The following is a 24,549-nucleotide window of genomic DNA, read 5'->3' on the forward strand; positions in this document are numbered from 1 at the left end:
TTACTGCATACAGTAATTTTTCATTTATTAATTTCAGAACCTAACCATACTTAAACATGTTTTTAACTGGATAAATGAGAACTATTACATCTAAAACTTTCCTATTTTCCACTGGCAGCCAAGCCCGATCTCTGCTTCTTTATATTCTTTCTGCTTGGTTGAAATACTGATACAGTGGTTCCAGTACCTTCCGAGTCATTGGCCCTTACCAAATACACAGTGTGTTTGAAATGTCATATAGCAGCTGTTGCACTAAAAATAATGCTTGATGAGTTATAAAAGGGGCACATTCCCATCTTCTAGAAATATGCACATGTAGCATGTTATCTTAATTACCAGTTCAATGCCAGCTTCAAACCATAGTGCCTTTTAGTCTCTTCTTACATCCATTTCAGATATCCGCAGACTTCCCCTGAGCACTGGTGTTGGAGAGAAAGTACTTAAGAGTACTCTGCCTATATATTTACCATCAGTGTATAGTTTTGTAGTCTAGACATGGACTGTACAGAAAGGGCTGATAACTGCTTATTGTTTCAGCCCAGAGAATGAAATTAGGTAGCCTAAATAGGGCTACACAGTGAACATGGACAAATTGAGATCACCTCCCCCCCACACACACACACACCAAACACCATTCTAAAGTGTTGTTGGCACAATAGAGAACTATAAAGGTAAACATCAGTATTTCATTTACTTTTTTATGGTTTGTATGGCCTCATTTTGAGAGTTTGTGGAGCTTTAAAAACACAAGCTATCTGGGTCCAGCACCCTATGAGAAAAGCCATTCTAAAGTTTGGAAAGTATTATAAATAGTACCTGTTATGGAAAGCAAAACTCTGCAGGCTCAAGTTCACTCCTAGTATTAGTTTTTTTCTACACTTTAGTTGGATTGCCAAGGTTGGTTTCTGACCTTCCACAATGTACATTGAGAAGATAAGAGATGGGAGTGTGTAAGGTCAGTCAGATGAGAAGCTGTCCCTGCCAAACTTCAGGTGACCTCTGACCAAGAATGGCATCTTCCATACTTCTATCTTTGTGATTAGTAAACAAAAAAATCAATTGTTTGGTAGATGGTTATGTTAAGCACATATTTTAGCATCATCTGTGAAACTTCAAAGTAACCATGTCCCTCCTGTGTCATAGATAAAAATATTTCTTTTTCCTTTAAGTCTGCTGGTAAAACATGCCTAAAATGCATTTATCAGGAATCTAGTGGCAGTAACAGTGAATATGAGACTGAGTCAAGCTCAGATGAGGAACGAAAGATCACTACGAAAATTACTCGGCGGAGATTGATATATAAGGTACCGAGTATGTCCGAATGCCAGCTCGGACCCCAGCATGGATTTTTTTTGAGGTTTCTTTGAACGTTTGCTTTCTTTCTAAAATCTATTATGTGTTTATGTATGTATATATATAAATATACACATAAATACATACGTTTTTATGTATACTAAACTCCAGAAGTAGACATTTTATAAGCTAATGTCAGCCATGGAACACAGTAACCCGTAGCATGGATTTAGCTGCTCTCAGGACTTAGGTTGCTGTAGACTCTCACACTATAGCTATCTGCATGTTCCTCAGTACATCTGCACTAATGCCTTGCAGGTACTGCTTTAAAAGCAGTTCTTAATAGGTAATTTTAACCTTTCTAGTTAAGAAATTTGATCGTTCTTGATTCATATGTAAATCTTCATTTTCAGTCCTTGCCAAGTGCACAAAATCAGTCTCCAGCAAATGTTAGGAAAAATAAAAGCTTTTAGATTGCCATTTGTGTCAATGAGAATGCTGATAAAATATTTAATAAAGTATATATTGCATTTTATAGCATGGCCAAATCTAACTGACCTCATAATGTTTTCAGCAGTTATAAATGATTATGGCCATAATTCAGTGCTTTCTGGTAATGATGTGACCTTAACCTTGGTTTGTTTTATTCCATAACTCTTTTGCTGTGAATATCATGTAGACCGGTAACCTCTTGCTTGTACCTCTTCCTTTTAGCTTTTCAGTAGCTGTATCAGGAGTATTTTATCTTCCCCAATGTTTCAGGATTATAAACCATAATCTAGTATTCTGTACCTAAAAAGAAGGGTGCAAGGGCTAATAAGAAACGTCTATTGTAATTTAAATCCGCAGGATGTTGGTTTCTGATAAAAATTGCTTTATTTCATCAAAACATCAGGGGAATCCTTTCATTTGGTTCCTTTTTATATTTTCAATATTCAGCTTTTTATTGAAACAAAGAACAAATGCACCTGGAAACAATCAGGTTGAACTTGGTGTAAGTGCTGCAAAAGGGTGTTTTAACTGGACACCCAAAACTTTACTGATAAGAAGTATAACAGCAAGCTCGTTCCATCATGAAAGCATAATAAAGGATTTACTACATTGCTGTTTCCCAAAACAGGTTGCATGGGTGACTAGCAGTACAGTCAAATTCCAGTAACAGACTCATGGGTGACATTATTAGTTGCATTAATGTTTTACCCTAATGTTCAAAGGCCTTATTCAAGCCACACACATACCATTTCAGGCTCGTGGCAGATGGCTTAGCCAAGTGTCCTGCAAGCAGAACCAAAAGTGTTTACTTAACCAAGAACAAGTTCACATGATAGTCACAAGCTACATACACAGATTTTTGTCTTTGCCAACAACAAATAACTGAAAGATGAATGAACAAGCCCTGCATATACTGCACCGTGTTGTTCTTATGTTCTTTGGAGAGGGCAGGGGGTTGAACAAGAGAGCAACACCACAATGCCCTCTCCTCCCTACACTTCCGTTGGTCTTCTGTCGTTCATGGATCATGGATCTATTAATAAAAATCACTATAATACCCTGTCATGTTATCCAGTGTGTTGGTATCGACACTGCAGTTCTGATGTGATTCAATAATTTTTTTACTACTCCTTATAATCTGATAGTCCTGACATAGAAGACATCTGAAGGAGATGTCCACATAGAGGACATCAGGCAGTTCTGAATGAAATATTTGTATTGTCTGTCATACCTGCCTGAACCTATACTTTTCATTGACCTTAAAGCCTATTTTTGGGCCTATGATCCTCTAATGGCATCTGCATACAACCGGCGGCGCCCTATTTTAGACCTCTGTACACTCTTATCCAATTGGGTTGGCAGGTAATACAGTACACCACAATGTATATGGAGATGGTGTTTGCCAGCAGTTCAAAGTTGGCACTCACTGTGTAGAATTAGGTTCATGTAGACAAAAGTTAGGGAGAAATAAAGGAACAAGTTGTTTTTGTAACTGCTGGAATAAATAAATAATGAGAGACTTGCTTTAACAATTAGAGTTAATATCATTCTCCTTTAACTTGGCTATATTGCCAGTTTGAACCCTATCCTGCCTTGCCATGCTGCCCTACAGCGTGTTTACTTGCCTATCCTGCATGTCTGGATTGCCATGTAAATAGGTCTTAAGATATACGATTGATGTGATGCTCTGACGCTCTTTAGGGGGATGAAGTAAAAAGCATTCCTGGTGAATCTGTTACAGAAGAACAGTATACAGATGAAGAAGGAAACATCATCACACGAAAAGTAAATGATCTGTATTTTCTGCTGCTGTGATTTCCCAGAAACCTTTGTGTGCATTGGTATATTCTAATGTTTGACAACTAACACAGTGCAGTGTTTTCATGTATCTTTCACAAGTCCATACAAGAAACACAGTCAATATTCCTGCTTCTCATAGGTGACACGGAAAGTCGTGAGACGAGTTATGGTTCCACAAGAGAAAAAAGTAGTTGGAACTGTAACAGTTGGGGCTAGTAATTCATCTTGTCGTGCTGTGGTGTATGCTGTGTATCCTACAATTTTTGATCTCTCTGACAATTTTGTTTGTATCTGTTTGGTTTTAACGGATTCCTGGTATGTTGGGGTGTTTACTACAGCGGTGTGCTGCTTTGTAGTGCATGACTGGAAGCAATAAGCAAAGTCAAAAAAGATTTTTTATTACTACATAATTTGACTAAGCTACTGGGTACCTGCTACATGACCTTAACTTATTAGCCTGGGGTTGACATAAGAAGTAAAGCATGTTTAATATGTGCATGTGATGCAGCTAGGGTAAGTGAAAGCTCACTCTACGCAGAATACCCAATCATGCAAAGTTTGTTTAAAAAAACAGGACTTCCCTTAGCACACGATTGGACAGTTGGAGTCACCCATTTAATTGAATTTTCACTTTTTAAAGTGAACATAATATGTCAACCTCAATGTGTTATATTTGATAATCACTGTATAGCATGGTGTATTCTTAATCTAAAACGCTATAAAATGCTATATTATATGGTGGTAAGTATTTCAAGTGTTGGAGAAGCAAGATGTGATTGAGACCAGTTAAAAAGTAGGAGGCTAGGAAGAGCAGTGACTGGATGGGGAAATAGGTTGTAAAGGAGCAGCTTACATGACTGGGGTGGGTGGGAGAAAGAGACATGGCTTGGCAGTGGGAGAGATCTGATGAGGAGAAGGCTGATGGTGCAGCGGATAAGAAAAGTTGCTTGATGTGGATAATGGAGGCCATGACAGGAGCAGCTTCAGCATCAGTGTACACTATGTACAAGTAGGGTAAAAACAATTACCACAGCCTAGTGTATATGATAGGTAGCCACTAGAATGCCAAATCACAGCCATAGAGATAGGCAAAGCTGCCAACAAAAGAGCCACGTGTCGGATACCACCTGAGTGGTATTAGCTTACAAACAGTGTAAATGCAGCTGGCATAGGACTTACTGAGGTGTCACTGCAAAAAGTTCTGCTCAACTAAAAGCCTAAAATCCATGGAATCAGCTGTGTTAAAGTATCCCCATGCTTCTTCTATAAGGAACTTGCCTTTAATGCCACAAGAAAATGTCCCCTACCTATTGAACAGCACTTATTTTTAATGTTTTTCATTGGTAAATGTCCCCCATGGCAGTGCCCAGCTCCCCATGCCTTTCTGCAGTTCTTCCTATCCCTAGTCTTGACAAATGGTAGATTAAATAGCTTCTTTCTGCAGTGCATGGTAAATGTTGGCATTTACCCTCTTGGAGACTCTTTCACATTTGTGAAGGTGATGACAATGGTTACAGCAAGAAATACCAGGTTGAAATACCACTCTGTTGTTTATTTTTTTTCATCTAAATCTAAACCTTACACAACAAAATTGTGGAACACAAGAGATTATTGTGGTCTATGTAGATAGATTTGTAGCTCTGATCAGCATGTAGTAGTGTTGTATAGTGTTACCCGTTGTGTTATGTTGTGCTGTAGTTTAGCTCTGTTTTTCATTTTTGTTATTATCCTATAAGTCTGTAATAACTAGTCTGGATTTATTATGATCATGTTAACTTTTTGTGTCTCTACCCTATGTCTGCAGTATTATTGCAGGTTTTCTTTTTTTTTTTTTTTGTAATCTGTCCAGTCTGTAAAAATAAATTGAAGCGGAACTCCAGCCAAACGGCTTAACACACAAACACTCAGCTGAAATACATACATACAAAATATTTGTAATGGTGTATAATCATTCCTGTTAATCACATGTGATTCTACATTGCATTTTAGAATGACATGACCATTCACCCTTGCAGCTGTGAAGCCTGATTCATTCTCCCCTCGCCATATGACAGTGAATGAGTATCAGCACACTAGTGACCTCCTTTACCCCAAAAACTATCTAATAATGCAAAAATACCTTGATACGTTCTAGACAGAATGCACTCTGCAATGGTTGCTTGGCCTAAAATCTTCCACCTTCACTTTTTTTTATGGTGTGCAGGGGGCTATGGGAAGTTGATAAAAATATGTACCTGAAACTATGTTTAAAGTGAGTTTTTATATTTGCCTAGAGTTCCGTATTGATTGTAACAAGAATGACCTCTGTTACTATATGTATAATATTTTTCTTTTCATTGCAGAGTGACGCTATTAAAGTGAAAACCAAGAAGGAAGTCCGGCATGTAGAGAAGAAAAGCTTTTCATAATACCACAGCGCTTAAGGTTAGTTTTTTGGTATACTATTTGGGAGCAGATTTATACATACATCCCCAATGTCCTGGAACTCATTCTATAGGCCTGATTTATTAAAAATCTCCAATGCTGGAGAGGATACACTTTAGTCAGTGAAGCTGGGTAATCCAGCAAACCCTAAATGGATCTGGTCAAGGATTCAAAACATTTGCTAGGAAATAGCAAATGACTTCAAAAAAATGTATTCCTGATTTGCTGGGTAACCCAGCTGCACTGATGAAAGTATATTATCTCCAGCCTTGGAGAGATATCTCACGCCCAATGTATTTGAGAGATGCTTGGGGGTAGTTTATAAGTGGAGCAAAGACGTGGCCTAGTAACTTCAGTGCAACACCATATCGGCTTTGATGGGCCACAATACCTCTTTTCACCTGCAGCATTGCTGAAGGAGTAAAATCTGAGTATTTGCTTCATTAGCTTCTATTGATCAGGGATGAGTCCAATGGCTGATTAAGGCTTTCACTGATATTTAGTAAGGAAACCTGTTATTATTAATGCTTGCTGTGCATTTAATAGTTTTGGAGCTTTTAACCACACAATATTCATTGAGACAAACAAACTAATGCCCTTTCATTCACTTCTTCTATACACTTAATAGCAAAAATAAATAGAATTTAGATATAATATTTTGCACACTAGTTATGTTTTAACTGCCTACAGTGGCATGAGATTATTTTAAATGCCCCTACTACTACTAGTAAATAAAAAAATAATTTTTTTTTCTCCACTAAATGCAGAAATTTGAACAGGCCCTTGAGTTACCAATTTAGCTTCACATCCCCCAAAATATAGTAGGTGTGATAATCTGCATTATTTATCAATTATCCTCTGTGATCTACAATAGAAGCAGTCCAAAGTAAATCTGATTTGGCTTTTGATAAGAGTTTGGTAAGGTATCTGTGCTTCCTATGACCCCATTAGGTGCTTTCTGTGATGGTGATGCTGTTCACGTTTTTAGTGCTATTCAAAAAACATGTTAAGATTGATGGTATTTTTATCATTTGCCTAGACCAAAAGGTGTTAAAACCACTGACATTTTTGTACAATTTGCCTCAATTTTGTGCCCCAAAGATGGGCACAGGACATTAAATAGGAAATTCCCCCTACATTTGGGATTTGCTAGGGGTATCCCCAAAAGAGTTGTACTCATTGGACAGTTTTTCTTTATTTCCTCCTCTGGGGACAATTCAGAAATGTTGGATTTACTCTTTCTTTCTCAGTGACAATTTTTCAAAAGTAAAAAAAAGGTTTTGCCTAGATACCTACTTTTACATTCTTAAATGGGGATCACAGACAGGAAATATCATTCTGACAGAAGTACTAAATCTTTTCTGCTGTACCAAAAACTAAAAGAAAAATGATTTGGCTATTTTTTGGCTTGATTTTAATTTATAGCTTAACAGCAGAGACCATGTTTTAGTTTTTTTATATTTTTTATGTCACCCCCTTATAGTGTTTTCCTATGACTACCCATCTTGAATAGAAGTAATGGGAAACCTCCCCCAAAGACCCAACAGATGCTTTCACCTTGTTTGGTTGGAGTTGTTTCAAAGCTACTAAAACACCATTAAACTAAAATGTTGCCCTTTCTTCTTTCCCTTAGGATCAATGGTTACTGACAGTATTCTGAAGACACTTTCAGAAGAACAGAAATTTTAGTGGAAATCACTGAAAAAAAAAAGTGTGTGTTTGCCGCTTCCACACATTAACCGCATGGGTTTTTTTTTATGCAAGAAACCTTTATTTTAGCATGAGCCAATTAAACAGAGCATGGGAAAAATCACCTTTCATTCAGATGGGGTCGAGGAGTGTGCAGTTTACAATGCAGTGTATATATGAGACACCATGCTGGTCTGGTCATCAACCCAAGCATCGGGAGATTCCTGCAACACTATCCTAGAAGATGATGTTGGTTGGACTTGTGAAAGACATATACTAATCACTAAATAAGCAACAGTTCGCCTTATTTTATCTAAACCCTGAAAGTTGGGGTCTAAAATGCTCTTTTCTTTTATAAATCATCAATTGCTGTAAATAAGTGACACTTGTATAAAATTCTAACAAGACTACAGTTCATGTTAATAACGCACCAATCGGATGTCGCTCACATATTCATAAATCCAGATAGACATCTAGTAAGACTTCACAAAAGGGTGGGTATACTGGGTGCGTCTTCACAAAATCTTGTATATTATCAATTAAAATGTTTGTATATGGAAAAAAAAATAAACAAAGCCAAGCAGATTTTACACAATTTCTTTAATTCTGCTGCAAAAGTAAATAGTACACAAAAAAACGGGAATGTTGGCAATCCCGGGTCATTTAATATTTTGGTGCATGTATCTCTTTCACCTTGATTTTGAATTCAGGTTTTTATTTTCAACTTTGCAAAGGTTACACTAAACATGAACCAAACAACATTTTAGCTCTTTTTCACACAACGCCCTTTATTTAATCTTGTCGCTGTTGCCAATATACTTTCATGAACTTTGAAGAGAAAAAAAAATTAATATATTGTACAGTAGTGCATAGTGATAGGCACTTACTGTATTGCTTTTACAAGGGTGGGCTTATGGCTTAAAAGGTGACTCTGTGCTTAGGCAAAGCACAACCAACTGAGAAGAAGCAATTAGATCTTAGGCAAGCAGCACGATGTAAAGTCCTTACTGTATTGTGTACTGGCTATAAGATGTAGACTCTTTTCAGTCAAGCCGATCATCTGTATTCATTCTAGCAGTGTAATATTAGGTTGTTAATGCTGCTGTGTTTTAAAGGGCATTTTTATTTGGATTTTGGTGAAATCTTTTTATTTGTTGATTCTCTTCATATGGAAACAGCATTCATTGATAATAGCTCTAATAACAATGTATGAAATCAAAAAAACACTGGATGATCTAGTTGATTATTTAAAACAAAAAAAAATAAATTGTGTTTAAAACTGCTTTGCGTTATTTTTTTTTATTTAGATTAGTGAAAGGGACTGATGCTTTACGTGAAAATAGGGCAAAGGAACAATTTTTAATTGCCCCCTTTCCTAGGCTAATGCTTATCCTTCTCCTCTGTTTGTCAGCAGCCCACTACAAAATTCCTGTTTTAGTTTTGTTTCTAGAGTACATGATGGCAATCGGCCCTCGCAATTAGCCATCAAAAAAATGGACAGAAAGTCACATGCTTGCCAATACCTGGAAGTAGCGAGTATTTTGTAGTGTGATAGCAGGGAGCCTGTGGATGTGAATGTAAAAAATGGAAGGGGTAGACCATCCAGTGAACATGTTACTTGTCTTGAATGAGCAAATTACAGGTTTAATTTAAAAAGAACTCCAGGCAAGGCAAAACATCACATACACCCACACTTTGTACTTCCGTTTTTGTTGCCTTACGTCAAAAAAAGTTGCAATTTGGGTTGAATATCTCAGATTTTATATGCAGCACCACCAACATGGACATTAGAGATTTAGGCTTATTGACTTCGTTAAAGGAAACATTCACTTCAGCTTGGTGAATGTGTGAAAATCGTGCTTGACTTTAATTGTCTAAATATGTGCAAGCAAAAATCGTATTCTTTATTATTCTTCCTTGCATATGATTAGGTATTCCTGCAAAAAGGAAAACTCCTTTAGTAAATCATCATTGCAGGAAATTCAAGTTAGGTGTTGCTGCAGTTTTTCATTTTTTTTTTTTTGCAATTTACTGGAGAACAAATAAAAACACTGGTTCAAAGAATATGAGGAAAGGGGGATCTGTTGCATATTGGGAACAATCAGCATTTATCTTTTATTCTTTAAGAAAAAACAATATCATTTTGTTTCAAATTTCTTTAAAGCTGCAATGTATACGTCTTGCTCTTATCAATTGAACTTCTTTATTAGTATTGCCTGAACAATATCTATAGTATTTGGCAATTCCTAGTTTGTGCATCTGGCTTTCCAAAGGTCTTTTAGTGTAGTATGGGTAGACCTGCTGAATTCCACAAATAGGCTTTGATCTGGATAATTGGATCGTCTGTCTGAAATCTTTCAATTCTTTTAGCCTCTTTCAAAACCTCTCATGGGTATGTGCAGGTGTGACTCAAAAAGGTCAACTCAATTCCCTACTTTCACTGTACAGAGAAACATTACGTAAAAAATCCACTTATACATAAAAAAGGTAATTTAAAAGTAATACAGATCTGCTTAGTTGATAGGTAAAGCGCTTATGAAAAGAAAATGTAAGCCTTTAAAGTCTGTCCTCGTTTATGAAAAAGGTACGGAATTTCTGGAGTAAAAACATATTTGCTCTGATTTAGTAGAGTGATCAGCACATATACATAATTGTAATGACATAAAACACTTCATTCGGAGGGCCTCTATTGAAGCCCTTGTGCAAAATAAAGTGCTGACAATACTCTAAAGTGTGGGACGCTAGAACGTATTTTAATGTTTTTCCCCATTGTCACGGTTTGTACACAAAGATACAGCATTGTCCAGGAAATCAGGTGTCAATCCTGTAGACAGAAGCCTTGTAGAGCTTTTATAAATCAGGCCAAATGTCTATGCTGTATTTTCCTTTTCATGTGTTTTATTTATTGGTTTAAACTGGGTGTCATTAAAAATATTTAGTAAATAATAATGGAACGGACCTTATGGATGTCATATCATGACAATTTCCAATTAAAAATGCGATATCATTAAAATATCTCCCAAGGATGCCTATAAATAAGTTATTCTAACAGACCAAAGTGCAACTTTTTTGTTGAGTTGAAACCTAAGCAACTTGATGAACAATTTTAGAAGTCCTTCCTGGAATCTAGCAATGTGCTTCCTGTTGTGTGAGAATGTCTAGGCACTCCATAGCCGTATAACTGCAGTATGAGAGCCAGGCACTGCTTACATTGACTGCTACTTATATCAGATTGGCAGTGAGATTTAAAGATGTCACTACTGCGCTCTCACTCGTGCTGGAGGCCCTGATAGGAAGAAGAAAGTACACCTATTTTCCTAGATGGCTGCCTCGTACTTCAGAAAAAAGCATTGTTGATCCCTCATGGGGTGGATAAGATAAGCGGTAGAGAAATATTAAACAATACTGGTAACTAGTTTTTGCACCCTCTTTTTGCTGTTTGCCCCTTAGTTCCTTTTAATTCCAGTTTCTTCCCTATTTATAAAGTGGGTCCCTTTCAGATACACGTCATATAATTACATGGTCTGCCATTGCTGGCACCCTGAAAATTCTAATTACATTGAGGTTCAGTGATCTGAAACAAGAATGCTATCAAAGTGACAGCCAGGGAATTAATATTATAATAACTGCTGAGAATTATAGTTCAATGCCTTGATGTATTTACTGAACTTTCCATTCCTGCCTTGCCTAATGGCATGACACACCAGACACATTTTGTTTTGGAGAAAGCAAGCCCACATTTTTATTTGTTTTCAAACTAAACTAAATCATATTAAAATGTAACTTTTACGAGAGATCTATTGTCTAAATGCCCTGCATTCATCTCTCAATGTGGTGTTAGTCATATTGTTTTTTGTAAAGTTATGTAAGACAATGATTTGTAGTTACATAACAACCAAATTATTGAAACAAGTTTGTTAAATTAGAAATATAAAATTCTTCTTCCTAATGGGGCGAGTGGTCCTGATAAGCAGCTTTTGGGCCCACTAGTTACATTAAGGGTGAATCTATGAAGTTATTGGTAGACCTTCTTGGAGCCTCTTCCACAAAGGACAATGGCCCTGAAGCAAACTCAGAAACCTGTGTTATACAGATCAGCTGGGAACAACTGGTAATGTTTATATTGACTACTCTGTCCTTACGCCGGTTTTCCTATATGAATTTAGATCTTTCATACATAAATGCAGAGAAACAAATGTCCTGCCCGAATTATGGATACATTTTACAGAGATGTTACGCCTTGTGTGTTTTAGCTATGATGGCCCAATTTCACGAGCAGTCTTGCCAACAATTTTTTATGAGTTTATGATTGTAGAGGAAATCTAATGGAGGCTTTGTGAGTGAAATATGTTAGCTGTCATGACTGGCCTGATAATGCTACTTCTTTGACTGTCTTTCCAATGTAATGTTTTATCAGTTTCCAAATCACTGATCAAAAAACATGGGGCAGATCAGAGGTTATAATTTTACTTTCCTCACAATTGTTCTTCAACTGTATGACTGATAAATAAAGTATTGAAGTCACAAAATGAGAATCCATACGTATCCCCACATGGCACCACAACATTTTGTATGTATCTATCTGGATAATGTATTTTATTTATAGAAGCAGAATTAACAAAGGCCAACAACTCATGCCACTTGTACTGAACATAATGAAGCTGGATGGAAGTCTTCAGAAGAGGTAAGCTCTGTGTATTCTGATCTATATACTATAGCTATGTCAAGCATTTGCCATGAAAGAGATTTAATCAGATCACTTTGTAAATTCAAAGCTACAGAATTCCCTTTTAAATCCCAGAAAACTGATTATCAAATATGCTAATTGCAAATGAGCTAATTAAAGAAATCAAACAGTGGCTGGATGTGCTTTCTGGTCCAGTTTCTACCTTTAATGGAAAGATGTATTGAAAGAATATGCAGGCTGCCAACATTGACTTTCCCTGAATATGCCTCTTGCCTGTAAATCAGATTCCGAGGCTCTGGCATGGAGCAAGTACACTCATTATACATTCTGATTTCATACTGACTTTCTGCTCTGCAGGCAAGGTCTTCTAAGTATTAAAATTAGGACAACCATAGAAACTAGCATTCTTAGGAGGTCAGCAATGACAGGCTCATTATCTGTATGTCTCATTTTGTCTGTATGTGTTTTATTGTAGAGAATGCATTTAATAAACATTTACAGAATATACAAGGGTTACAGGTAATGGTGGCAATCCTTTGGTTTGTTGGAGTTATTTTTTATCTAGACAGTTTGTATCCTGCAGACGGCCTCCTCTGGGTCCCCACATAAATAAAATTGATATCTTTGCAAATAGTAAACTGCAAAAAATAAATTTTAGATCATTTCATGTTCTTAGGCTTTTTTATACAAATGGAAACTCTCTCAGGTTTGTTCAAGGAAAACTGATAACCTGAGTTACATTGTTGAAGAGTAATTGCATTTCTCAGCAGCCTTAGTCACTTCCAGTTCTTTTCTCAATTTTCAATTCAAAAGGTCATTACATTTCATGGAACCTGTCTATTTGTGGTATGTGAACCTGACCACATGAATAGGGGTAGATAATGCAGTATTCAGTAACAAGTAAAACTGTCTGCATTCAACTCTACAGCCACAGAACAGTCATCACATAGTAAATACCAAACTCAGGATAGCAATAAAGTCAACGCTATCCAAACAACTAAATTCTGCAATGCAGTGTAAATAAAGGATATTTTACCTGCCAAAATGTTTGCTTTAATGCAATTGTGCTAGTGATGAATTTGTTTTCATATTTTATGGAAGAAGATGACTGTGCTTTCAGAGAATGTAACTTTATTCTACTGCCCTGTCCTTTAGGTGACAGTAAACACTATGGCCCTGTTTTATTAAAGTTCTCCAAGGCTGGAGAGAATACACTTTCATCAGCTGGGTGAAACAGAAAACCTGGAATGGATTTCCTATAAGTCATTAGCTATTTGTTAGCAAATGTTTTCAATTCTGGACCAGATCCATCCCAGGTTTGCTGGATCACCCAGCTTCACTGGTGAAAGTGTATTCTCTCCAGCCTTGGAGAACTTTAATAAATCAGGGCCTATGCTGTGATGAGGTTCATTAAGAATCCCCTACCTTCTACAAGACTACATAATTACTTCTCCCCTACACTTACAGACAAGGCCTTTCCACTACAAGCATGGTGTGTTACTATTCATGATTTTTCATGATCATGAATATCATTTTCATGATCTTCTCTCCGAAGATCCCAACTATGTACTCAAATGTTCTTCGAACAACATCACAGCCTGAGTGCTACCTTACTCAAGTAAAAATGAGAAACCTGAAGATATGCTGACCAATCAAATATAAAGGAGATGGCAACTATGCGTAAAGATTTTTAACCCAACTTGGAACCATAATAAAATTCTTCCTTTCATTATAAACATGCGGTTTCATAGTCCTCATAAGAGGACCACCATTAGCCTGGATGTCCCACTAAACCCCAACCCATCCCTCTGCATTCTATTTCCCACTATTCTCCTCCATCTCATACCCCCTCTTCATTACTTTAATATATAGATATTCATCTGATCCTATGTTTTGATGTACATGTTCGAATGCTCTACACCCACAATATTATCCATCATGTTTTTTTAAAACCTATTTAAAAAATTGAACAAGAAAAATGAATTTGAAAGTAGACCTTCAACCAAAGCTTGCATGATGATGCTCTTGGAATGGACTAGAGCATGCTTTTTTAACTTTGGGGAACCCTCAAATAATTTTCAGGACTTAGGGAAACCCTGGCAATAGCTACAATATCTAAAGCTCACAGTATTATAGTGTGGTGGTCAGTGGGAAGAACATCACCATTACAGACAGCCAAAAAGATTGGTGTCAGTGGTAAGTGACCCGAAAGGCACAGATTGCTCAAGGAACCTCTTGCAACTTCTTGAGGAACATAGGGTTCCATGAGATTATGAGAAATAGTTGAGAAACACTGGACTAGAGTGACTAATAAGAAATCTCTCTAAATAAAGTTTCAGAAGCATTCAAAAATCAGTAAAAAGCTTTGGGTGGGCATGCAATTTATCATCCATTGGATATGTATGCAGGGCAAGTGAAAATAATTATCTTTTAAAGGAATAAATGTGTGAAGCGTGCTTCTAATAATAAATACCTGTATTTTTTCCTAACATATTTTCCCTTCGTTCCTATAATCCACATTGTCTATTTCTAGATGTTTTTAAGGTCATCAATGCTACCGTGTCGGGGAGATTTGTTTTTTATTTTCCAATTTTAGTTTGTTGCATTAGTGCAGATGCCTCAATTCTATTGTTGTGGATTTACAGTAAATGAATAGGGCAGAGAAAACACAAAAGAACTGAACAAAGAATACAGGCAATGAAATGAGCAGAATTATCAGTGTTACAGTGTCCCTGAAATAACCCATATAGCTCATTGTATATTGATGACCAGTGTCTATGACAACATCTCTCAATGCCAAGAGACAAGTACAGGACACATGCTGTTCTAGAACATCCCCGGATACTCTTTGTCAAAAGTTCCATTATAACTGCTTAAATATAATGCAGCCAAAAAGATTTATTTTTATAATAGATGGTTGTTCTGTGGTAAGGATTACTTTATGCATTTAGGTTAGATGAGAGATACGGCTGCTGACCTTTTTCTGTAAATGCCTATTTCATGGTTGGTATATTGATGCACTTACACATACAGTATACAGAAAGTGTATATACAAAAGTGTTATAATCCTGACTGAATTATTTCATTAAGTATTTCATTCAGTTGGTGTATCTGGACTTGTTTCCTTATCTTTTTAAACTTTAACAGTGCTGGATCAAAAGGTCTGGGGGCGTAGAATAAGACTGCTCACTCCTAAAACCTGGCCCAATGGGCCGAGTTATGTAAGTTCTCCCAGGCTGGAGAGGATACACGTTCACCAGGGAAGCTGGGTGATCCAGCAAACCTGGAATGGATTTCTTCAATGTGATTTGTAATTTGCTGGTAAATGTTTAGAATCCCAGACCAGATCCATTTCAGGTTTTTTTGGATTATCAGCTTCACTGATGAATGTGTATCCTCTCCAGCCTTGGAGAGCTTTAATAAATCAGGTCAATGCCTTTATTTAGGCAACATATACTCACCTGAACCTATGTGCAGGATTTAAAGATATGGAGATGCAGGGTATCTGTGCATTCCAAGTACCATGCCCAATGACTTTATTTAAGCAGCATATATTCTGATCCTATGGGGATGGGTGCTGGATTTAAAGATCTGAATACAGGGAGAAAGTCATCTGTACATTCTTAGGACATCTAACGTTTTGTTGTGGAATTAATACAAAAGTAATATACCCCTATAATGCCCCTCTACTTTGTCAGGTTTGGACTAGACTGCTCACATTATGTTTTCTCCATCTTACAATGCTCCCCATTCTGTCCATCAAAATATATATTTTAGCACAATACATCAAAAGACAGGTGCTGGAAAATAGGCCGTGCCATATGCCTGTTAAAGTGCATTATTTTACACAATAACATGCGATGCAATAAAGCAGCCTGCAGAATGGATAGGAACCTTCTGGAAATAGTACACAACACATGGTTTCCATTGAGCAGAGGTAATAAGAGAGATTGCCAGGAAATACCAGGGGCAATAACCAACCAATACCCATCCTGTACCACTGGGTATCACCTACCATACTCTTACAGATAACTGAATAATCTATCCCTATTACAAACAGATTATCCAACAAAATGGAATATAAAAAAGAACATATCCTGCAGACATACCTTATCGCTCTCTAAGGTCACCTTACCTATACTCCTATTATCCCGAGATCGTGTGGTCTACAAAATATAAATACCAATTGTATTTTAAATGCATTATATCCCATAACATTTCCATGCTTGCTAGTGATATAAAATCCGATTTCATCTTTTCCTTTCCACTGTTTGCTACAAGCACATTAAAGACTACAATTATGTTGTCAAGCTTTGTCTCCTTATGTAATTATACCTAATGCCATGGTTGCTTTGTATAAGTATTACAACAGTATTACGAGCTGGGCTTAGTGTTGGTTTTATTACCATAATAGCTATTTTAATATATTTTATAAATTCATATATTATGTAAAGCCAGACTAGTATCATTTCAGTCTCTCGCAATAAATGCAATAATCGAAAAGAACACCCACTGTAAGTGAATTATAAAAATGTATAATTTGTCTCTGTAATGCTGTAGATTAAGGCAATACTTAAATACCCACTTATTATGTTGATCATTACAATTATTCAAGCAGACATTGCTGCCCAGAAGGCTCTTCTGCTCTTGTACAGCAGTGTACTATTATATGGGGCTAGCAAAACAGCTGGTGGTCTGCTTTTATAAGATCAACAATTAGAAAAAAGAAACTTTGATGTGAGAGCCTTCATTTAAATGTAAGCTGCTGTGTGTTTTCCAAGCATTTATTACATTGCTGATGCAAATTTTATTTCATTGTTTGTTTTTATAATGCCTGTTTTAATTATAACATTTCATGTCCAGGGTAATAATAGATTTTTATCAGGGGTGTCCGTCTCCAGTGCTTGAGGGTCAGGATTCCCACGCATTTTTAGTATTTCTCTAAGAGATAGCAGTGCATTTAGTAATGTTTGCTTTACAAAGAGCCAGAACATGCTCATATTCACATTGTATATGAACATTCACATGTTCATATACAAATGTTCGCTTGGTCACCCAGCAATGCATTCAATTATACTTCTGTTTGGCTAGGCAAAGGTCAGACACTGCTGAAAAGATTTTGTGAAATGAGCCATTAAAAGGCCATTCTTCAAATTTTAATATGTCATGGTTATGTATTAAAGGAAGGTTTAGTGATTTTGTACATAACTTCATTATGTGTGGTTTATCATTTATCGATATTATTACATTTTTTTTTATCTAGTTAATTTATTCCAGATTTCTATATTTGTGCTATAAGAAGCCCCTTAATTACTCCACAAATGACAAAGGGAACTAGAAACCAAGCAAAAATTTCTGTAGTATTTAGCTAACCCAAAATGCTTTGGGAAACCTGTGTCATTAAATAAATATTAAATACATGATTGAGTTTTATATGTGTGTATGATTCTGGATTGTCCCCCCATGACCCACTCTTCTTTTAGACATACTACTCTATCATACTTTTGCAAATATTACCCTATCATATCCCTATCACTTCTCTAATGCACATATTCCTCACTTATTGACTTAGCTTGCACTTACGACCATCTCTCTGACAGTACACTGTACAAAAACTGTACAGTGTACCGCAGCATGGTATCTCTCCTTCATTTATCTCGGCTCCATCCTCCTTCCTGAGAAGTGATCCTCCTCGATCTGGCTCTGCAGACCAACACTTTACTATACTCCTAACTTAACATCCAATTCACTTAATGACTAGGTCGTTGGACTGGAACCTGCATGGGCAGCACAGTGGTTCAGGGGTTGGCACTCTGGCCTTTGCAGCGCTAGGTCCCAGGTTCGATTCCCATGGAGTTTGCAGGTTCTCCTCGTGTATGGGTGGGTTTCCTCCCACATCCCAAAAACATGCAGTGAGGTTAAAAGTTTCCCCCAAAAAAAATGACCTTGGACTACATTAATGACATATGAGCATGGTAGGGATATTAGATTGTGAGCTCCTTTGAGGGACAGTTAGTGACACGACTATGGACTTTGTACAGCGCTGTGTAATGTGATGGTGATAAATACTGTATAATATTAATAATAACCTGGTCAGGTGTCCCTGTATTACCAGCTGTCATACCCTCAGCACCTTTGTCCTACACATGCCACCAAATCTAGGCATTTCTCTTTTGTACATACTGCCCAATATCATACCCTCAGTACCCCTGTCATGCACATATTACCCCTTATTTTACCCTCAGCACTCTTCACATTTCCTTGTTGTACCTTCAGAGCTCCTTTCCTGGATATACAGGTAACTCTTTTACCTCCTGCACACCATTGGCATTTACTATAAACTGTATCTGTATAAGTGTGGGTGTTTTCTTTTGCCTGTTTGACACATAAAATTGACATGGTATGTTATTTCTCATAACCTAATTTAATAAGAATTCTCATTTGTTATGTGAATAATATAGGTACACCTCTACCTATGGTGGTGGAACCTTTGTTATTTTGACCTCACATGTCGAGGATCTGGGGATTTTTTTGTTATTGATGTGTGTGGTGTCATCATGCCAAGATCAAAGAATACTCCATTTCTTCAGCAAGAAGGTTGTACATGTCAATAAATCTATCAAGGGAATTACAAGGATTTCCAAGTTATCTGAATGCAATCATTCTGCTGTAAGGAAAATAGCCTACAAGTGTTGTAGATTTCAGATGACTTTTAGATCTTTAAGAATCCCATATTGGTTTAAAGAGATCTGCTGGTTACTCTCATACATAAAAGCAAGAATACAGTTTGCCATTGAACTAATAGATAAAATGCCAGACCTTTTGAAATAATCCACTGTGGAATGATGTACCAAAAAAGAAGCTGTTACTGTAGACCCATCTGGTGCAAAGACAGCATTTTAGAGGAAGAACCCTATACATTTTTTAGGCATGAATATAGAAATATTATGGTTTGGAGTTTTCTGCTTCAGGGCCTGGGCAGCCAGCAATCATCGAGGCCACTATGAACTCTGCATTATATTAAAGTGTGCTTGATAAGCATGACAGGAAATCTGCTCAGAAGTTGAAGTGGAAGTGATACTAAAACACTCGATGCAATAACAATCTAAGAGCACAATAGCAAATTTACCGGAAAGGCTTAAAAAGAAGAAAATAAAAGGTAAAGGACTGGCCTAGTCAAGGCTGTGATTTAAAACATTGAAATGCAGTAGAGGATTTGAAGTGAGCAGTTTATGAAAGGAAACTCACATACATAATAAAAAGTGTCAGAATGTCCAACATTTTCGGGAAGTTATAGAAAAGAGGCAATATTGCCTTATGCAAGGCTCAAGGTTGTACTTACTTTACATGTAGATACTGTTTGAATTAAGATCTAGGTTTACTTTTTAAATATGTTCAAAAACTCATTTTTCAAAATTATTTCCATGGGCAGTAATTCCTTTTTCACATGGCTGTATGTATAATTACAATTTGGGTGCAGCAATAATAAGCAAATTTACAAGTTTGTCAGCCATTGTTAAACTATTAATCACACTTCTCCCAGTGGCATTTAAAGAGATGGGAGCATTGTATTTTAGTAGTAATAAATCCTTCAGCTAGGATGTAATACATGTTTATCTACCTCACCTCCCATAAAATGCAAGGCTTTATTAAAACATCTTGTCTTCACAACCTCAAAGAAATAATTCATGCCAAACAGTAGGGATTAAACTGTATACATTTCAGCTTTGAAATTGATCACATTGGAAAGAAGGCATTAAATTGCTGCTCAGCAATCAATTTTATAACAGTGACTGGTCACACTGGTCAATTTTTCCACTCGTCATACTTCCGAAAAGGAGTTTATGACTTTTTCATGCAGAGATCTCTGCTCTGTTTTCCAGTTTTTGATAACACCAGGGAAGGGTTAGAACCCACACCAGGTATATACAGCAGTCTATCCTGTTTATCCTGGTACCCATTCTTTGTAGCAGGATAATGGTCTATAGCAACTCACATGTAAAGAAAGGGTTTCCTACACCTGCTCCTGTGACAACTATGAGGTTTGCTCTCACAGATATTTTTATCCTTTAGTTGTGTCTGTTGGTATACCTAGCTATCCCTTTTACCCTCGGCATATGCAAAGAACTGTTTTGCCCCTCTACCCACAATATAAAATCACTCAATTTACAGGTGACCCATAATATCGCAGCTGAACCTAACCGGGAATTCCTAGCCAGAATTTGTAATTGTATTCCATAATGAGGGCAAATGAGGTTAAAATTGAATACCCTAATATTTGAATCCCTCTAATTTACCAAATGGACCGTTTAGTGGCCTCAACTGGAATTAGGAAATGTGCAGTTGATATACTGTACACCCATGTTTACTGTTTTACCTTCCATAGATTCCACCAGTCTTATGATTCTGTTTTTGTGACCTCTACAATATTACACAAGAAAGTCATTCTAAACATTCCTGATTTATCTTTAATTGTTGTGTTTCCTCTCTGCTCATTGGACAGAAGTGATTATAGTAATCCATCGTAAAAGTTTGCCGTGGAGAGGTGACACAGGAAGCTGGAAACCACTCATTTTTGTGTGGCACCTGTCTATGTGTGCAATGGGTGAGGATTTGTGAATTAGGAAGCAGAATCACAGTAAGAATGTTTATATAAATGGTTCAAACTATGCTTTTAGGTGTTTACCTGCCTTAGAGTTGGATCTGGAAGATGGTGGGATTCAATAAGGATGTCATTGGTCTCCAGGTGACAGTAGCCCAATTAGATAGATAGATAGATAGATAGATAAATAGATAAATATATTCATTACCAATCTGAGACTGAGACATAGCAGTAAAAAGGCGTTGCTATACAAGCACAAAACCATTGCCGTTTGGTCAACGTTCCCATACAAATAGATCAAAGATGGTTGCTGTCTGCCAAGCAGCTGAAGTATAATTAATCTTCACTTTCCGCTGTCATGCAGTTGAATCACCCTGTAATTTGTAATCGGCTTAGTGGGCATAACTGTGGGTTACTTGTTCATTAAACAGTATCGGATTGAACTTACTGGCAGGAATTTGCTTCTGGCTGCTCTTACCAAAAAACCTAAATTCTTTGACTAAACCAAAACCCACCAGTCTAAAGGAGTTCAGTTTTCAGTTCATGTATAGCAATAACTGCATACAAACAAAGCATGCCTTTTGATTATATAAAACAATGGTACTGTGAAGAAAACTGTTATTGTTTATCTTTGTCACCATTGCATCATGGTAATCTAATGACATAAACTGAAATATTTAAATAATAATGTTTGAAATTAACTTTTGTTACATGTCTACCTTTCAGGCATATCATTCACATATTAAAAGATGAAGAATATGAAAAATATTGGTGAAAATGGCTCTGATATTTCATTCCTGATCATTGCCTGTTACTGCTCCTGTTGCCCTTGGGTTGATCCAGCCCTGACTCAGCAGCGGTAGTCAGAAACAAGTTAGTGGGGTCAGCTGAATAACAGATTTTCCGGCATCAGGAAAAGCCGCAGAGTTATTCAGCCATCAGAGATATCAGAGGTTAAGTATGAGAGAAGCTCCAGGAAAGCTTTGCAAGAATGCAATGCCGTGGGAAGTTGGATATTGTACTATTGAACAGTAAAAAAACAACACATTTAATCAGGACTATTCCAAAACATAAAAGGGGCCCAGGATGAAGTATATGTAAGTAGGCATACAGCATATATAATGCAAGATGTAATGTCTTGTAAAAATTTAAACATTTTCTACAATGTACTGTAGTAGAATCTGATTTTTTTAAAAACAATTATTAGTTTTGTTTTAAACTACGATCATGTACAATGTAAACAAGGCCAGGCTTCCATAACTGGTTCCAGTAACCATACAGCTAGATTACAATATTGTGACAATATGTTACTAACAATTTACGAAATGACAGTATTTCTATCAATGGTGAAAATGTGTGATATGATAATTATACCTTAGTACCCTGATTACCACTGCCTGTAAGTACATGTGGATAATGGTAAATCATACTCAGGTAATGCTCTCATTTTACCATGGATAGGGAGCACAGCTCAGTTTGGTCCCAAATCTTCCTATCCAATTTTTTCACAACTGCCCATCCCTTAGTTCTGATGCATCTGTATTAAAGAGATCCTGAACTGAAAGTTGTGTCCCCATAAAGAAGAATATAAAGACTGGTTACCAGTATTGGTTATGGTTCCCTGCAGATGATCTACTCCATCACAGGCTTCTAATGTACCTCATTATGTCACTATGTGTAGGCAGCCATATTGGTGGAGGATCATGGTTTTGCCTCGTCATATCAGAGCTACTTTCTATGGACTGGCGGGGGAATATTCAAGAAGCAGCAGGGGAGTTACAGATCCACAGTATAAATCAAACAGAAACAGGAAGATCCTTGTCTGCTAGTCCTCGGGTACAGCTTTCTCTCAGGTAAGAAGGGTGTTGGAAAGCACCTGTAGATATGTTCTGGGTGCATGACCAGGCCTTTCGTTTTTTATGAGACAAAAAAAATTCCAAGACAAGAAATAACTTAACCATGTAGTTCCACAAAGGGGATCAACATAATAGCAGTAACAGCAGCCTCAAAGAAAAGTCTAGTGTCCATACAGGTGTCCTACAACATCATCCAAGAATCCCCCATGCCGGATCAACAAATGGCTACACCTCTTTATTATTGAAGGGGAAGCAGTAGGGCGCCTCTTGCTCATCCCACCACCCCTTCCCTTTCGTAGAACAGAACAGGCTGCATGTCATTTTGTCTGTACAGAAATTGTTCCAATGTCGCTAGAAATTATCACAAAATATTTTTGATTGGAAATAATTATTTGTGAGAATTGGGGGATTTAAATTATTAAATGTTTATTTTGTATGGGAAAAACGTGTATCCTTTTCAGCCTTGGAGAGCTTTAATAAATCGGGCCCATACTGTTCCATTATACTGGCCTTTGAAAATAAATAAATGGAATTAAAGAAATGTTATAATTTAGTTTTGTTAAGTCTGAGGAACAGTTTAATGTGGTAGAACACATTTTGGTATGTAGACATTATTTTTTAGTATATAAGTCTAAAAATCAGACCAAAAAGAAAGACAATTGAGAAGATAAAAGGTCTAAGTTACATTTTCAGGAAGACAAGTCACATGACGTGTGAAGAACCTGGAGGAAAAAAGAAGGTGTCGCTGGATGATGAGCACCGGGTGATGAGCACCGGAGAGAAGACGAAAGCTGAGCCAGTGCAGGACTTGCTTGGCTCAGTTTGTGGATGGACCAAGGGCTTGCCATTGGGAAAAGGTAGACATTTTTTTCATGAAAGTTCCACTTTAAATTAGAAATAATTTGGGGCTATAAAATATGGATTCTAAAAGCAGGAGCTTCCAAAATGTATGTTGAGATAAAAAATTTTTTAAAAAGGAAGCATTCTTGCAATATCCAACCCATGATCCCATAATACAGCATCAATATTCTTTTTTGCAGGGTTCAGCCTACTGTTGTACGGACTACATGTGTGTTCGTCAAGACATTATGGATATGTCAACTGACTACCAGTCACACATCTGTTTCATGCATGATTGTTTGCTGTCGTTTGTACACATGGTGGAAATTAACAATTGCCCAAAAACATAAGCTAGGCTGGATCACTTTTGTCATCAAGATTTATTATGGTTTGGAGCATCGGTTGCCAACCGGTGTAGTCCGTGAGAAAATTTTGGTGGTCAGCGGCACTGGCTCGTGCGCCCCCCAGCAGGGTAAGGAGACAGACCCCGCTAGGAGTGGCCAGAGCCACAGACCATGTCTCCCGTATACATCAGGCTCAGGGTGGTGGGTGGGTTATGACGTCACCCTCGGGGAAGTTTCTTGCCCTATGAGTGACACACGGCTCCCTGCGCATGTGCGGTCCGTGAGATTAGTGCTCCGTGACGTCCAAAAAGTTAGCGACCACTGGTTTAGGATGGTGGGAAGGATTAGCATTAAACACACATTTGTATAGAGGTATTTCAGGGCATTAATATTTTAGGGCATTCTGCCCACTTTTATTCACTCCGACCACCAGAAAATTAAATCCATAGCAGGGGATCAGTGTCCTCACCAATTGGTCAAAGCACAACTTTCCCCTTCCCCCTGAGCCACCTGTCCCCATTC

The 24,549-nt window shown here is 37.2% G+C and overlaps 1 protein-coding gene across 1 annotated transcript in view; it reads left to right on the forward strand.

Annotated features, from left to right (window-relative positions):
* The window catches only part of ANK3 (ankyrin 3), a gene marked incomplete in the record, with an annotated part of 170,436 nt that extends 161,456 nt beyond the window's left edge, over positions 1-8,980 (forward strand). The window contains 5 exon segments of the mRNA XM_072423750.1: positions 1,170-1,304; positions 3,487-3,570; positions 3,725-3,796; positions 5,928-6,009; positions 7,643-8,980. Of these exon segments, the coding sequence (XP_072279851.1) occupies positions 1,170-1,304; positions 3,487-3,570; positions 3,725-3,796; positions 5,928-5,993 (357 nt within the window).
* Positions 8,981-24,549: the final 15,569 nt, after the last annotated feature.

The sequence above is a fragment of the Pyxicephalus adspersus genome, chromosome 10 (assembly GCF_032062135.1).
Source record: "Pyxicephalus adspersus chromosome 10, UCB_Pads_2.0, whole genome shotgun sequence".
Taxonomy (NCBI): domain Eukaryota; kingdom Metazoa; phylum Chordata; class Amphibia; order Anura; family Pyxicephalidae; genus Pyxicephalus; species Pyxicephalus adspersus.